Source organism: Homarus americanus, unplaced genomic scaffold, assembly GCF_018991925.1.
Source record: "Homarus americanus isolate GMGI-L3 unplaced genomic scaffold, GMGI_Hamer_2.0 scaffold33986, whole genome shotgun sequence".
Lineage (NCBI taxonomy): Eukaryota > Metazoa > Arthropoda > Malacostraca > Decapoda > Nephropidae > Homarus > Homarus americanus.
In genome coordinates, this window is record NW_024743522.1 from 1 (window position 1) to 17674 (window position 17674).

Genomic DNA, 17674 nt, shown 5'->3' on the forward strand with positions numbered 1-17674 from the left:
ACCACGACCATGATTATAACAACCACGACCATGAATATAACAACCACGACCATGATTATAACAACCACGACCATGAGTATAACTCACGACTATGATTATAATAACCACGACCATGATTATAACACCCACGACCATGATTATGACAACCCCGACCATGAATATAACAACCACGATCATGAATATAACAACCACGACCATGATTATAACAACCACAACCATGATTATAACAACCACGACCATGATTATAACAACCACGACTATGATCATAACCACGACAATCTATCTATTATATTATAGGAATAGCCGTGTGTCTGTTTTGGGCAGCCAAAACGGCACAATCTTTTTCATCAAACTTGGTGGAAAAATCGCAAAAAAAAATCGTAGAGTGGAACAAACCTGGTCTCATGTCGATGGTTTCTTTAGGAAGGCATTAATTAACCATTTTATTTAGGCTGGAAAACGATGACGCTGTTTGCTGTCAGCTGGACGGCGGTTGCGCGATAGCCAAGCACGAGCGTTCAAACTTTTACGCTTTGGTAAACTGTACCACCGGACTCGCCAACGGGCACGAAGGGCCCACGATCACTTGTGGTTTACTAAGAGAGATGGAGTGGCTGTAAAACGAACAAATATAATTTTGGTTTTACTGATTAAAAGCTGTCTTTTGACAAAGGTTCTTGAATTCCCTACATTATAACACTGAGATAATGTGTTGTCAGGTTATGAAAACATTGCAAAAGTTGACAAGCTGAAAAAAAATTAATGTCGTTATATCACATTGCATATTTAAATTTCATGAAAAAGAGCCGGTGAAATCTCTATTGCCCCATGGCGATGCTGGGTGGGCGTTTGACCATTAACTTCATGATAGTTTCACCAGGTATGAGAGATGTGTCAAGGCCAAATTCATCTTCCACAGTCGCCAGATCAAGGGTCTTGATTGTTTCAAAACCTTGTTTATTGTAAATCTTCTCCGACAAGGTATTGGTGACCTTTACCTCTGACGCCGAGTAGCCTCGCTCCTCACCGAGCTCCAGAGTTTTCTGAAACACAGATATGTTGGGAGATATTCAGACATTATTTATAATAAACACTTTTAATTCTAAACACTATAAGAATCTCTACATTTAACACATTTTAAAACATGAGAAAGGTTATCTGATGGTTCGTCTGCATTCAAAGAGTTAATGTGAAAGACCAGTTTTGCTGCTTTTTCCGTATCAAGGCGGTTCCTCAGTTTCGAATGAACAAGTCCATCGAAGGAGAAGACTAGGAACAGTAGCTGTCAACAAGGGAAGAAGACCTGATTATTTTGTCTTCAAATTTTATTGAAATAAAAAAGCCAACTTAAATCAAATAAATCCGATTTAAACCATTTAATACATTTTTTAAATAAAATAAATCTGCTTTGTTTGAAATAAAAAATAACAACCCTGTTCACATCTTAAACTGCACGACAGATAATCCCTCACTTTATTTTCGGCTGATGAACTTTATATAATATAAAACTACTCTGGCGCCACAACAATAAAGACACCATCATGACCTTTGCTGTTCATAAATTAATCTGTAAGAGTTAGGTGGTTCTTATCCGCAAACAAATATTTTTTTATTTATTTATTTTTCTATCTAGGTCCAGAGGGTCCTGTATGATGCCACAACTCTCTAACAACACTTGATTGTAAACAACACCCTGTCTAGTCCCTGGCTCCCCCAGCTAATCCCTGACCCTCTAAAGATTGTTTAGACACTCAATTCGTTTCACACCAGAGTTTTGGAATTATGTTTGCATACATTACACAATCTCATTATAATAGTGTACATAGCAAAGGATAGCAACATCGGGTCAGTTTTGTACAGTATTTGGATGGGTGACTTCCTGAGAACACCAGATACAGTATTGTCAGCATAAAAATCCTATTGTACAGTAGCATTAACTCTAACCTAGAAAAAATTATAAAACATTTTTTTTTCAGAATTGCTGTTTTGATGTCTACCCAATACCACACAGTAAAGTCGCCTAAAATACCACTTGACGAAACGTCAGAATTCCAAGGTGGCCGCTGTCTTAATTCGTGAATATTTTGAAAACACCAAAAGAGCTATAAGGTTGTTATTACTTATCACAGGAAAATAAAACTTGGCTCTAGACAGAGGTTTTGGGGTATAAAGATTTAAATGGAATCATCAGAATCTAAATTTGAGGTAATTTTGTCACCATACATTGAATATTCCATCATTGTGATTCATCACTTCTTAAAAAACTCTGAATAAATTAAGCCATGTTGCGAGGTCTGTTTCAATATGATTTCCATTGGATGTCGTAAGTGAAAGCTGATAATTTGTATCAATATGATGATGGTTCTTCTTTCTTTTCGGGCTTTGAGTGACAATGGAGAAGATGGGAGATTTCTGTGGCTATCCCATTACTTCCGATCTTGGTCATATAAGACAAAAGGGTTTGGCAAGCATTATGGGTATCAGTGATGAGCGAGGTGATAGCCTTCATGCAAAATGGCAGAAGAAGAGCTTTATCAATCCCCATTCAGGATAAATGTCGGTAAGACTATACACTGGTATCAAATATCGTCCGTTGTAAGAGACTGTACCGTGCTAAGACCATCAAAAACATAAAGGAAAAGATCAGAAGGAACCATTGAAAAAACGTGAGCATAGTCATGAAGCTGAATCACTACCATTTTTGCAATCAATTACCACGAAAACTAATGAACGTAACGATGAATGAGGGGCTGTGGTAAAACTTCGTTTGCAAAATATATCTGACCTAATCGCTGCTGAAAGGACTTAACATCATTATTGCCAGGTGCGTTTCAACTGCAGAAATCAGCTTGCTGGCAATCCAGATGATGAGAAACGACCACGTGGTCGACCATGATAACTGCGAGTGAGTCAGGAAAAGAGACCATTCATACTCTCCTAGATACTGGCAACATGATCCTCAGATTTAACTTTGTGTACAGTGGTTTGACACAGGAAGCTATCATAGACATGGCTGCTGCTATAATTCAGGATAAAATACGATCGAAAACATAATATGATGCTCTCATTATCCTAAGATGTGCCAGTTAGGTGTTTGTGAATGAGTGTCAATATTCCTTCACAACCTTCTGGATGGGTTAATCAAGACAAAGACTGATGGCCCTACAGTCACACAACGATGCCTTACTGTCATTGCACATAGCTTTATATCGGCTATTAGACTATGCTCATTTGTTTCTCTTCCTCTTTCAGCCATTCCTGCGTACATTAATCGGAAGTTATGAGTCTCATGAGCTGATTTTTATCCCAAGTAGCTTGTCGTTTGCAGAAAATTACAGGGAGATCCCGCTTTTTCATGATGCACTTCTATCCAAGTAGGGAGCAGTTGTATGGTCTGTCAGATGATCGTGTAAACTTCGTATTTAACAATGCTAATATCATTGAATATACATTTACAGGTCTAGGTGCAGTTGGGTCCATTTCTGAACTCTAGAGGGTGAATTCCAAGGATTAGCAAGTGCACAGGAGGGAGAGAGGAAAGACGTGTAGGCGTCTTTCTCGGGGGGTGGACGGGATGCTGGAGGTGAACAGGAAGCGGGCAACATATATTTATTGTAATATACACTTGATGTGAACAAAAATAGTTCAGTTGGCAGCTGCCCGGTATAGAATCAGCAAATCTTTCCTGACAAAGAGAAAAAGAAAGAAAGGCTCATTACTGAACTTATCACCAAGTTCGATGGCACTGGTGTGATGACCAAGCAGAGCACTGCAGATGTGATCACCTTGTTGCTCAAACTGCAATGAAATTTGACGCAAATGGTTAAGCCAGACCTATCTTGGTCGAAGTCACTGACACTGATTTGCTGGCCTTGTTCACAGCATAGGCCAGAGATGAAATGGACCTCCATATGCTCTTTGGACATAACCCAGTATCAGTCTACAGCATTCATGAAATTCTGCAATCCATCATTCCCACAGTCAAGAACCATCTTATGTTTGTTCATGCAATTACGGGTTGTGACACTGTTTCATCCTTGTATCACCTGGGACCAGTTTTCACCTGGGAACAGTCACGTCAGTCCCCAGTAGGAAGGGGTGAGGTCATAGATGACACAACAACTGATCATGACTATAATATAATCACCAGTATACTACATAAAGCACAAGAACAAAATATACCATACAGAAAAATTAGGTCAAATAAGAATGAGCCAAGGTGGATGACCAGAAAACTTGAACATGACATGGGAATAAAGAAAGGAACATATAAGAAATTAAAGGGAGGGGAGAAGCAGCTCAGAAATAAGTATAATGAACTATCTAGGAATGTTAAGAAAAATGTAAGGAAAGCAAAGAGGGACTATGAAATCAAAATAGCAAGAGAATCCAAGGCTAATCCCAAGGGATTTTTCCAGGTGTATAGGACAAAGGTCAAGGACAAAGTTGGGCCTTTAAAGTCAGGGAGGGGGGAAGTGATAAATGGCAGTGAGGAAATAAGCAAAGCATTGAACAGCTACTTCTTATCAGTTTTCACAGAAGAAATTTGCGATGAAATTCCAGAGGTGGGACTGATATTTAAGGGAAAGGAAGAAGAGAAATTAAAGAATATCACTATCAGTAAAGAGGATGTTCTTAAGAAGATAAATAAACTAAAGAAAACAAAATCCCCAGGGCCGGATGAAATTTTCCCTTGAGTCTTGAAAGAGTGTAGGGAACAGATTAGCGGATCCCTCGTAAACTTATTTACAAAATCATTAGACACTGGAGTTGCCAGACTTGTGGAAACAGGCAAATGTAGTACCCATATTCAAAAAGGGAGACAGAGCATCAGCGTCAAATTACCGGCCGATCAGTTTGATATCAGTAGTGGGGAAATTTCTTGAATCAATTATAGCAGATAGCATCCGATCGCATCTAGAGAAAAGCAAATTAATCTACGACTCTCAACATGGGTTTACAAAGGGAAAATCTTGTCTAACAAATCTGCTAATGCAGTGGTTCTCAACCTTGTTTGCCCCATGCACCCCTTTCACCATATGTCAAAATGTCATTCCCCCCTCCTTCCCAAGATTGTCTGCCTCAAAAAGTGCATTCCAAATAATATGCATATAATACTGAAAATCCTTTATTTTTTCCATATTCGTATCAGTTTCCCTATGAAAACCTGAGGGGGGAAATTCCCCCCTGGTTGAGAACCCCTGTGCTAACGTTTTTTAGGAAAGTCTTCGAGGTAGTAGATAATGAAGAAAATTACGATGTTATTTACTTAGACTTAAGCAAAGCATTTGACAGAGTACCGCATCAGAGGCGACTGAGAAAAATTAAGGCTCGAGGGGAAAGTTTTAAATTGGATAAAATCATGGCTCACCGATAGAACACAGAGGGTCAGCGTAGATGGTGTTAAATCTGAGTGGGGCCGTGTAACCAGTGGGGTTCCCCAGGGGTCAGTACTAGGCCCACTCTTGTTCATAATCTACATAAACGATCTAGATACTGGGATCAGCAGTGACATAAGCAAGTTTGCGGATGACACCAAAATAGGGCGGCAAATTAATTCAGGCCAGGATGCAAATGCATTACAGGAGGATCTAAATAAACTGCAGGGATGGTTTGAAAAATGGCAAATGAAATTCAACACCAGCAAGTGCAGCGTACTTAATATTGGAAGAACAAATACTTATAATGTATACAACCTCAACAACATCAACCTAGAGAAGTCGACTTGTGAAAGAGACCTAGGGGTACTTATAAGCCCGGACCTACGGCCTAGAAAACAGTGCATTAATATTCGAAATAAGGCAAACAGAGTATTGGGTTTTGTATCTAGAAGTGTAAGTAACAAGAGTGCAGAGTGTGTTGGGATGTATATCCTAGACAAGGTTCTTCAAACTCCAGATGCAAGAGCAGTAGATATATCCAATAAGTAGTACCAGACTTGGCAGGATAGCCGACCGATACAGAAGCAGGAGCGAGCACAAGGGACTCCGTGTAGTAGGCAGGCCGAAGCCGATCTGAGGGAAGTTAGCTAGCTAGGCAGGGAGAGTTGCTAGACATTACTTGGGACAATAAATGAGACCTTCTAGTTACTTGACTAGCTCGGTACAGACATAGTACATCGGGACATAGTAAGTGAACATAGGCATTAGACATAAGCATAGATATCAGACATGCTATGATAATATGTAGTAATACAGACATGTGAATAAATGGTACAATGAATGGTAACAGAGTCTTGCCGTCAGGCGTGTTCACATATCTTGGTATTTACATAACTACACACCTCCCTCCCCCTTTACGCTCGTAGTGCAATCTCGAGCGGCTACGGACTCTTTTTCCATGAGTCGGGGGGAGCGGCGAGGGACAATGGGAGGATCAACTGACGACCTTCGTTCCTGGTCTGGGCAAGGGGGCACAGGGGATGGGGAGGAAGGTTCGTCACTAGAGGATGGCACTGGGCGGAGATGGCGTCTGTTTCGCCACCACACACGACCACTGGGGAGGCGGACTTGGTATGAACGGGACTCGCCACGGCCCATGACGACCCCGACCTTGTCCCAGCGGTGTGACGTCAGGTCCTGGATTCATACTTGCTGGCCGACAGTCAATCTGGGAAGGGGGCGGGCGTGGGCGTCATAGTGGCTTGTCACTTGGGCCATCCGGGCAGCCTCACGGCGGTCACACTCGTCCGCCTTGATCTGCCATTCATCTAAGAAGGACTGGGGGTGGGCAGGCACACAAGTACGAAGGGGGCGGCCATACAACACCTGGGCAGGAGAGCGTCCGGCAGGGGTAAGGGTGTTACGGAGTTCCAGTAGGCCCCTGTCGAACTCCACGCAGTCCAGGTTCCCCGTCGGTGCTGTCTTGAGGATGAGGTATTTTACGGACTTTACTGCTGCCTCGGCGTGGCCATTCGCCTGCGGGTAATGAGGGGAGGTGACGATGTGGTGGACGCCCCAGCGTTCGGCGAAGCTCTTGAACTCGTGGCTATTGAACGGGGGCCCACCGTCGGTTCGGAGGCGGAGAGGCACTCCGACTTCCCGGAAGAAGCAACAGAACATCCGGATGACCCTAGAAGAGGTGGTGTCCTGATCACAGGGAACCACCACGGGCCATCCAGAGAGCCTGTCGGCGACCACCAGGAAAGTCTTTCCGGCCACATTAAGAAGTCGGCGGACACGGACTCAAAGGGCCGCTTCGGGAGGTCATTGCACAGGTACGGCTCTTGTTGCTGGCTGGGCTGGAGTTGCTGGCAAGGCTCACAGGCCTCCACCGTGCTCTTAATATCGGCGTCAATACCAGGCCAGAAGACGGTCTGACGGGCTCTGCGCCTGGTGGCTGTCATGGAGGCGGGATAAGGTGCGCCGGCGGAGGGCAGCGGGAACGACGATCCTGGGGCCTTACAACACCAGCTCTCCGTCCGCATAGAGGCTATCCCTTAGCTTCCAGAAGGGGAAGGCGGAGGCGTGAATGTCGTAACGGTTGGTGGGGAATCCAGCGGAGACGTAGTTGAGGAGTTGGACGTATGCCGGGTCTTGAGCGGCGGCGATGCGAAGCTCCTGGAGAGTCCTATCGTCTTCGATGGAGGGCGTCGTCGTCGTCTTGTCAGCAAGAGAAGTGGCTGTGTGTGTCACTAAAGACCGAACGTGAGCCGCGGCCATGGTACAGTCGACTTCATCTTCAGGTGTGGGGCGACTCACAGGGGCTCGGGAGAGGGCGTCTGGTATGCACAGAAGCTTACCGGCGCGCCACACAGCCGTAAAGACGTAGGGGGCGGTCTTCTCTTTGAGACGTTGGAGGCGAGGATTTTCGATGGCGTCCAACGTGTAGTGATTGAGGATGGGTATGAGCGGGCGGTGGTCCGTCATGAGGGTGAAATGCCCAAGGCCGAACAGGTAAAGGCGGCACTTGGCCATAGCCCAGGCGACTGCCAGCATCTCTAGTTCGATGGTGGTGTATCTGGTCTCCGTGTCGATCAAAAACCTGGAGCCACACTGAACTAAGCGCAGTCTACCCTGGCCGTGATCTTGAAGGAGGGCATATCCGAGGCCGTATAGACGGGAGGCGTCGGTCTGGAGGACCACTGGTAAGAACGGGTCGAAGGGTGCCAAGACTGGTGGTGACAGCAATGCCTTCTTAACATTCCTGAACTCTAGGTCGTGGTCAGGAGTCCAGAGGAAAGAGCGCTTGGGGCTCATGAGGGGGCGAAGAGGTTGGGCTGATGTGGCGATTTTAGGGGAGAAGTCGGCCAGCTGATTTACCAGGCCCATAAACGAGCGAAGGTCGGTCAGGTTCGCTGGAGTAGGGAAGTCCCTGATGGCCTTGACCTTCTCCTCATCAGCTGAGATCCCCTCTGGCGAGATGTTGTAGCCGCAGTAGTTAACTTGGGAGGCGGCGACCACAAATTTATCTTTGTTCAGGGTGATACCATGGGCACGACATCTTATGAGCATCAGATGAACTCGGTTCAAGTGGGCCGGGAGATCATCGTCGAAGAGCAGGATGTCATCTACGACTTTCACGCAGTTAGTGACACCCTGCAGAGCCATATCCCCACGGAGGCAATACGCATCCCCCGTTGCTACGAAGCCCATGGGTCCACGGCAGTGTTGGAAGCGGCCGTGGGGCGTGATGAATGTAGTGAGGTGGCGATCTTCTTCCGCCAGGTCGACTTGCCAGTACCCATGTAGTACATCCGCCGTGGTAAAGAACTTTGCAGACGGGGTGACGCTGCGGACTGCTTGAATGGGCGTAGGCGATGGGTGGGCGGGACGGGAGACCTGCGAGTTGAGATGGGTGAGGTCCACTGTGATGCGAACACCTACAGGCTTGGGTGCCAAGACCATAGGGTGGCACCACTCGGGGGGCTCCTCACCGGCGTGTCTGATGATCCCCTGCTGCACCAGAGAATCGAGCTCCGCCTTCACCTTGTCCCGTAGGGCAAAGGGGATAGGTCTGGGTGTGTGGGTGGCGAAAGGCGTCGCGCCAGGCTTGAGGTGGATTCTCATCGGGGGGCCTGTCATCTTCTTGAGCGGCATCTTCTGGAGGTCGGACTTGGAGACAAGGACGTCGCTGAACTGACGAAGAAAAAACTCCCGGGCGGCAGCAGGTGTGGTCATGGCTGAAACAGGTATCTCTGCACACCTGTTGAGGTGTGTCACGGCGAGGATGGGCTTTGGGAACTCGGATGAGACGATGGCCAAGTCCTGACAATGGCCACATGACAAGAGAGTGGTTTGGATGCCCTCATGGACGTGGACTGTGGCAAGGCAAGACTTGGGACCGAGCTGTAGTGTTGCCTTGAAGCAACCCAAAGGTGGAGACATCGGGGACCCGTCCGCTGTGAGCACGTCGTTCATGGCTGTGGGTGACAGGTTACTCCTGGGAATGTTGAGGGCGTCCAGGTGTGTTGGTCCAATCACCGTGACGTCCGCGCCCGTGTCAGGTATCATCAGGAGGTTGGAAGAGTTGCCACCGTAGGACAGACGAACGTTGACGGGCTTGGGGGACCTGTCACTCGAGGCATCATCCACGCGTCGGCATCCTTTGTTGTTCTTGGGAGACGGTGGTGTGGACGTTCTGTCGGGCTGTGAAGGGACGTTTTGACCTGGAGATGGAGGCTTCTTGGTGGACCTGCAACACTTGGCGAAGTGTCCTTGCTTGTTGCAGGCGTTGCATGAGACCTTGTTGGCAGGACATCGAGTTGTGCGGGGCCAATGGTCTTGAAACCCGCAGTTTCGACATTTACTATCAGCCGCAGGGCACTTTCCTGGACCGTGCTGGCGCTGACAGTTTCTGCAGGATTCGGGAGAAGAAACTTGTGACTGTGACGGGGGCTGTGGAGAGGACGCCGTCTGCATCTGGCGTTGATTCGTCTTGTAGGTGGAGACGGCGTGAACTTGAGACGGCGATGAGTGTATAGCTGAGGCAGCCTCTCTTGTGGCCTCATACGACCTGCAACAGGTGACGAAGTCTGTGAGGGAAGAGGCGGCGTCGAGGGTGAGGAGTTTCTGAAGCAGGTCCTCGTCACATACACCCATCAGCAAGATCATCTTGAGCTGGATCTCAGCACAGGTTACAGGATCGCCTGTACATAGGTCCACCTCAGCCGCTAGGTCCTTAAGTCGTGCGTAGAAGTCTGAGAATGATTCCCCAGAAGCTTGTTTGCAGGATAGCAGTTCCCTACGACGCAAAGCTTCATTGCGGAGGCCTCGGAAATGACTCTGCAAGGCGTTTAAAACCTCTGTCACTGACATGGGGGAGGCAGGGGGAATGGCTCGAGTGCTCTAGGAGGCGTTGAACATCGAGGGAAATGCACGATCTTAATTGGATGAGTTGTTTATGAGGGGGCATTCGGTTGAGGTCAGACATAACAGCAAAGTCTTCGAAATGACGTCGCCATTGACGGTATACTTGATATGTTGCATCAGATTGAAGAGGTGGGGGGCTGGAAACTGAAGACTTGCTGTGCAGGGGTGTACTCGAGACGGCAGGTAATGGAGGAGGCACGGAGAGGTCGACGAGAGTTGAGACTGGAGCAGATGGTGGTTGAGAAGGCACTGAGGCATACCCAAGAAGGATAGGTGACGTGTGAGGAGGCGTTGTCTGAAGGGTAGATGAAGAGGCTGAAGCTGGCGAATTGGTTGTGGCAGCTGGTGAAGTCGTCCTCGTTGCCAGCAATTCAAATAGTTCCAGGAATTTGCGGTTATCAGCTTGGTGTTGTTGTTGGAGTTGAAGACGGTAGCTGATTCCTCTGACTGTCTTGACAATTCCTCTTGACGTAGTTTTTCCTCCTCTAATTGGGAAACTTGTAGGAAGTGAATTAATTGACGTATATCCTGGCTCCCGTCCTTTGAATTTGGCGCGCCCGGCGTGTGAGGCGTGACGGGGGGTGGGAGGGTCTGTGAGGCTTCGTCTTCCTCATAAGCCTCATTTGAATTCCCCAGCAAATCGTCGTAGTCGGACATCTCGTGTTTGGTATGGTTGCGATGGGAAAGACAAGGAGAATAAGGTGAATTGCTATGTTTTCGTCAATGTACTTGCCTAAGTGCAGGAACTGGCGGGCAAGTAAAAGAGTATTGGCGGCGGTGATACTGGTCTCTCAATTACTCCGCGCGCCCGGGCGAGATGTCGGTGATGATTCAGTCGAGGGGAAGGCAGTGGGCCAGTGGCTTGCGGGCCGGCACAGACGGAGGATTTATGCTTGAAGTGCTCTCTTGAAAACTGGGCTGAAAGGGTTTCTGCTACCTGTAGGGCCCCAGAAACATAGCAAAACAGACATCAAAGGCACTGCACTTCACAAGGTCACAAAGCACTTTTAATCCAGGGGCACTGTAGAATACATCTTCTGGGCGGGAAACAGACGAGGCCGGCTCTTGAGACTTGTCAACTGTCGTGTTGGAGCTACTCAACTGCGCCATGTGGTGGGATGTATATCCTAGACAAGGTTCTTCAAACTCCAGATGCACGGGCAGTAGATATATCCAAATAGTAGTACAAGACTTGGCAGGATAGCCGACCGATACAGAAGCAGGAGCGAGCACAAGGGACTCCGTGTCGTAGGCAGGCCGAAGCCGATCTGAGGGAAGTTAGCTAGCTAGGCAGGGAGAGTTGCTAGACATTACTTAGGACAATAAATGAGACCTTCTAGTTACTTGACTAGCGCGGTACAGACATAATACATCGGGACAAAGTAAGTGAACATAGGCATTAGACATAAGCATAGATATCAGACAAGCTATAATAATATGTAGTAATACAGACATGTGAATAAATAGTACAATGAATGTTAACAGAGTCTTGCCGTCAAGCGTGTTCACATATCTTGGTATTTACATATCTATACACAGAGGTTTTATTGCAACTATATCTTGCTCTAGTCAAGCCGCACCTCGATTATGCGGTTCAGTTCTGGTGCCCCTATTATAGAATGGATATACATTCACTAGAGTCCGTGCAGCGAAGAATGACAAAAATGATTCCGGGACTTAAAAACCTTCCATATCAGGATAGGTTAAAGAAACTTAACTTGCATTCCCTAGAAAGACGAAGAGTGCGGGGAGATATGATAGAAGTATTTAAGTGGGTGAAAGGAATCAATAAAGGGGATATAGATAAAGTTCTTATAATATCCGAGCAGGATAGGACTCGGAGCAACGGATTCAAGTTGGATAAGTTTAGGTTTAGGAGGGAGATAGGAAGAAACTGGTTCACAAATAGGGTGGTGGACGAGTGGAACAAGCATAGCAACTTTGTAGTAAGTGCGGGAACTCTGGAAAGTTTCAAAAGAAGGCTAGATAGATTCATGGATGATAGAGAGTGGTAGGAACTCTCGACAGGAGCTGCCATGCACAGGCCAACCGGCCTATTGCAGACTCCTTATTTTCTTATGTTCTTATGTTCTTATAACGTTGGTAAAAAGAACGCATTGGCTGAAGAGTGTTGAATACATTTCCTCAACTGGACTTTACTCATGATGAGTTACGTGTGTGGGTGAACTGTAATATTTTTACTGAAAAGACAATTATCGTTACCTCCTGTCAGCAGAACCTCGGTCTCCGCAGCAGGGTTCCAACTGGAAAGCTTGCGCCCAACTTCAGCTGCTGCCAAATACCACTCTTACAGAAGTTGTCCCCTACTAAGCGGGGGTGGCAGTTCAGTGATGGGAGGTTATTTCCAGTCGACACTAACCGATCAGTGGCACCAAATAAGATTACAACGCATGATATAATATGGGTGCAAGAGAACTCTGGAATGAATTTTGGCCTGGGACCTGTGTAGGTAGAAATGTTTAGTGAAAAGCCGTGGATGGAGACACATTTCTTATCACTGAACAAAAGTTGTGAGCTTCAACATACAATTATTTCTAAACTTGATTTCTAAAGACTAATTACCTTCACCAGCCTGCTTGCGAGACCGTGCCCACAGTAGTCACGATGGACAGCTAGCGCGAACATGTAAAGGAAACTGGAGACGCCTCGAAACACATCTTCATCTGGAGAGAGCATCGCCAGTACACGGTACAAGTTATTTTCAGTCAGTTTCGCCTGAAAAAAATTAGTCCTCAAAATATCATCATAATGTTATGTACAACTACACTTCAAACATCTGTATAATGTTTCTTTACAACTACATTTCAAAAATATGTATAATGTTTATGTACAACTACACTTCAAACGTCTATATAATGTTTCTTTCCAACTACACTTCAAACATCTGTATAATGATTATGTACAACTACACTTCAAACATCTGTAAAAGGTTTCTTTTCAACTACACTTCAAACATCTATATAATGTTTATTTACTACTACAGTTCAAACATCTATATAATGTTTATGTACAACTACACTTCAAACATCTATATAATGTTTCTTTACAACTACACTTCAAACATCTGTATAATGTTTCTCTACAAATACACTTCAAACATCTATATAATGTTTATGTACAACTACACTTCAAACATCTGTATAATGTTTCTTTACAACTACACTTCAAACATCTATATAATGTTTATGTACAACTACACTTCAAATATCTGTATAATGTTTATGTACAACCACACTTCAAACATCTGTATAATGTTTATGTACAACTACACTTCAAACATCAATATAATGTTTCTTTACAACTACACTTCAAACATCTGTATAATGTTTCTCTACAACCACACTTCAAACATCTGTATAATGTTTATGTACAACTACACTTCAAACATCTGTATAATGATTCTTTACAACTACACTTCAAACATCTGTATAATGTTTCTTTACAACTACACTTCAAACATCTATATAATGTTCATGTACAACTACACTTCAAACATCTGTATAATGTTTCTTTACAACTACACATCACACATCTGTATAATGTTTCCTTACAACTACACTTCAAACATCTATATAATGTTTATGTACAACTACACTTCAAATATCTGTATAATGTTTATGTACAACTACACTTCAAACATCTGTATAATGTTTATGTACAACTTCACTTCAAACATCTGTATAATGTTTCTTTACAACTACACATCACACATCTGAATAATGTTTCCTTACAACTACACTTCAAACATCTATATAATGTTTATGTACAACTACACTTCAAATATCTGTATAATGTTTATGTACAACTACACTTCAAACATCTATATAATGTTTATGTACAACTACACTTCAAACATCTATATAATGTTTCTTTACAACTACACTTCAAACATCTGTATAATGTTTCCTTACAACTACACTTCAAACATCTATATAATGTTTATGTACAACTACACTTCAAACATCTGTATAATGTTTATGTACAACTACACTTCAAACATCTATATAATGTTTCATTGCAACCACACTTCAAACATCTATATTATGTTTATGTACAACAACACTTCAAACAACTGTATAATGTTTCTTTACAACTACACTTAAAAAATCTATATAATGTTTATTTACAACTACACTTCAAACATCTGTATAATGTTTCTTTACAACTACACTTCAGACATGTGTATAATGTTTCTTTGCAACTACACTTCAAACATCTGTATAATGTTTCTTTACAACTACACTTCAAACATCTGTATAATGTTTCTTTACAACTACACTTCAAACATCTGTAAAATGTTTCTTTACAACTACACTTCAAACATCTGTATAATGTTTCTTTACAACTACACTTCAAACATCTGTATAATGTTTCTTTACAACTACACTTCAAACATCTGTAAAATGTTTCTTTGCAACTACACTTCAAACATCTGTATAATGTTTCTTTACAACTACACTTCAAACATCTATATAATGTTTATGTACAACTACACTTCAAACATCTGTATAATATTTATATAAAATGTTCCGGTCACGTCCCATTTTCCCTCAATATTTGTTTCAGTTACCCATTGTATTTAGTTTACATTGTGTCCCGTTTCCTTTAGATTAAATTCCAAGCTAAAAGTAATGACTTGAAAAAAGCTTTGATTATTGTAATTAGTATCAATATTAGTAATTATGCGTCATTATGTAAGCTTTTTGTAATCATTTATACACAGATGTCTTATATACAGCCGTACAGTGTGATACAGATGGCTGACACAGGTGCCATGAGGCAGGGACCATGTATGACCGAATGAGATAAAGGCAGTTACAGGGGGGAGGGAGTTTCACATCAAATTCACTCTCATTAATACAACATCTTAAATGTATTGTAACATGGAAACTATGGAGAACTTGACATTTTACCATAGAGACTTTGTGGTTCCGAATTATCCAAGGATTTCATCCTCCAATTTAATGTACTTTTTGCTGAAGCACCCTGCACACACACACACATACACACACACATTATATATATATATATATATATATATATATATATATATATATATATATATATATATATATATATATATATATATATATATATCATTAACTGTGGGTTGGGTTGACATAAATTTAAAGTTACTGTCTTATTAAAGATAAATAGAAATACTTCAAGAAATAACAGCATGAAAAATCAATTTATCTATTGATAATATATGTAATAATGTAGCTCCTTTGCTTTATATAAATATTCACCCACATGAATAACACCCAACTTATTCCCCGAGTTCTTCAACAAGGACTCTGTTATTGACGATTATTAACGGCTTTCTTGTATCACTGAAGTCGAGCGCAGATCAGCTGATGAATCAATACAGTTTGCTCGCTTTCATGCCTCGTCATATCCTCAATTTCAATTCAATTTCAATTGTTTTTTCCTTGATAGAGGAAGCGGGATCCTAGTGCTGTCACTAGGTACCCGTCATATCCTCTCCCACGCTTAGTCCTCTCTTCCCTCACGCTCGGAGGAGACACGCTTGGAGGGAGTGACAAATCGTTACCACTTTCGCAGGGGTGAGCACGTAACTCAAGTGTTCTCTTAAAGTGTATTCATAACATTTCCCTGGAGAGAATTCATGATGTATTCTGTCAAGAGTCTAAATATATATCTGCCTATATATATCTAGGCTGTGGACAGTTGAACTGTAATGTCTTCCTCAGCATTCTGATGCAAAATAAATTACTTAATATTTTCTTACCTCATCACTTGCAGTTTGTTTCGAGACATTGTCCACACTGGTAATTTTAGTGAGTCGGATGCCAATGAGAGCCTTGGTCGTCTTGTCTCTCGCCCCCATTGAGAAACCTGACTCTAAGGTCTCCTTGAGAGCTACGTTCAGGTGTTCGCCAAACGCTTCCTTGCACGTCTCTTTGAAGGCTATGCACTGTAAATGAAGAATTGTTATTTCATGTAAGATTCAAATATGGGTTATAGGTTATCGAGGCATCAAATTACTTAATATGTATATAGCTAGCTGAGCTTGTCGAGCAGTGATACACACATTGTTCATGCCATGTCACTAATTACATGCCATTTCACCTCACTACTACATAATGTCCAACTTATTTATTTAACATACACATTACACAAAGTAAGAGTGTAACTGTGCACGTTCTTTTATTTATCTTTCTCTCTATATTATACTTTAGGTTTCTCTATATTCTTTTATCATGGCTCAGTTATATTCTATACCGTGGATTAGTCTGGGAAAACCATGTCATTCTTACTATAACACTTATTACACTTACAACGGTAGCCTGCCACCACCCAGACTTTTATTACAATATAACATATCTCATTGAACTGTTAGGTAGCGTGAGAGCGAGCTTAGGCACGTGAGGTACAGTAATTATTTTGAGAGAGCAATTATCAGCAGGAAATGAGCGGTAATACTCGTAGTTTATTAATTTGATATTTATTAACTTAAGGAGTGATCAAGATGTTAATTAAAAACACTCAGGCAAAACAGGACCCCTTAGGATTAACTTTACAATTGACAAAATAGATTTTAACTTACTTGTTACATCATTAAACAACTGTTATATTATTTCTTTGACAAATAAGATGGTTATTTTACTTGCTCAGATGGGACTGGACCCTTGGGTCTTGCTTTACAAGTAGCAAAATAGATCTTCAATTCTTGGTTACAACACTCATTACATTATTTCATGTTCAATACAGATGGTTATTTGACACAATTGACAATATCCCAAATTAACATATTATTTATAACTTCATGTCATTTCGGAACGAACAACATGGGACTTTTACTAGAACTAAGCTGGTAGTACACATGAATGATGTACTCACAACCCACATAAACGTTATTACTGGAAATATCAATATTTATGGGTTCACTACTCAACATAAGATTACTATATTTCGGCTAGTTATCCCCAATCATGCACAACAATAATGGGTAGGACTCAGCTGGTAGTACATATGAATGATGTACTCAAAACCCACATAACAAACGTTATTACTGGTAACATCAATAATTATGGTTATAATACTCAACATGGGATACCTATAGTTCTGCTAATTATCCCCAATCATGTATAACAATACTACTTGGTACAGAAGGCTTTCTACATGACCGCAAGCAGTGTGTGGTGATTAATGGCGCGAAATCATCATCTGTACCTGTCACAAGCGGGGTATCACAGAGCAGTGTATTAGGCCAGTCGTTATTTATTTGTTTCATAAATGACATGCCTGACGTTGTACTCTCCTTCATACAAATGTTTGCTGATGACACCAAATAATTTCGGGAAATTAAGAACCAAGCG

At 42.9% G+C, this 17674-nt stretch overlaps 1 protein-coding gene across 1 annotated transcript; it reads right to left on the minus strand.

Moving 5' to 3' along the window:
* Positions 1-630: 630 nt before the first annotated feature.
* On the minus strand, positions 631-16269 carry LOC121877178 (the record flags this gene model as incomplete). The annotated part of the gene is given in 3 exon segments (XM_042382793.1): positions 631-1043; positions 12894-13046; positions 16084-16269. Coding segments are annotated over 3 exon segments (564 nt in total), but the record flags the coding sequence as incomplete, so codon positions are not given.
* Between the last annotated feature and the right edge of the window lie 1405 nt (positions 16270-17674).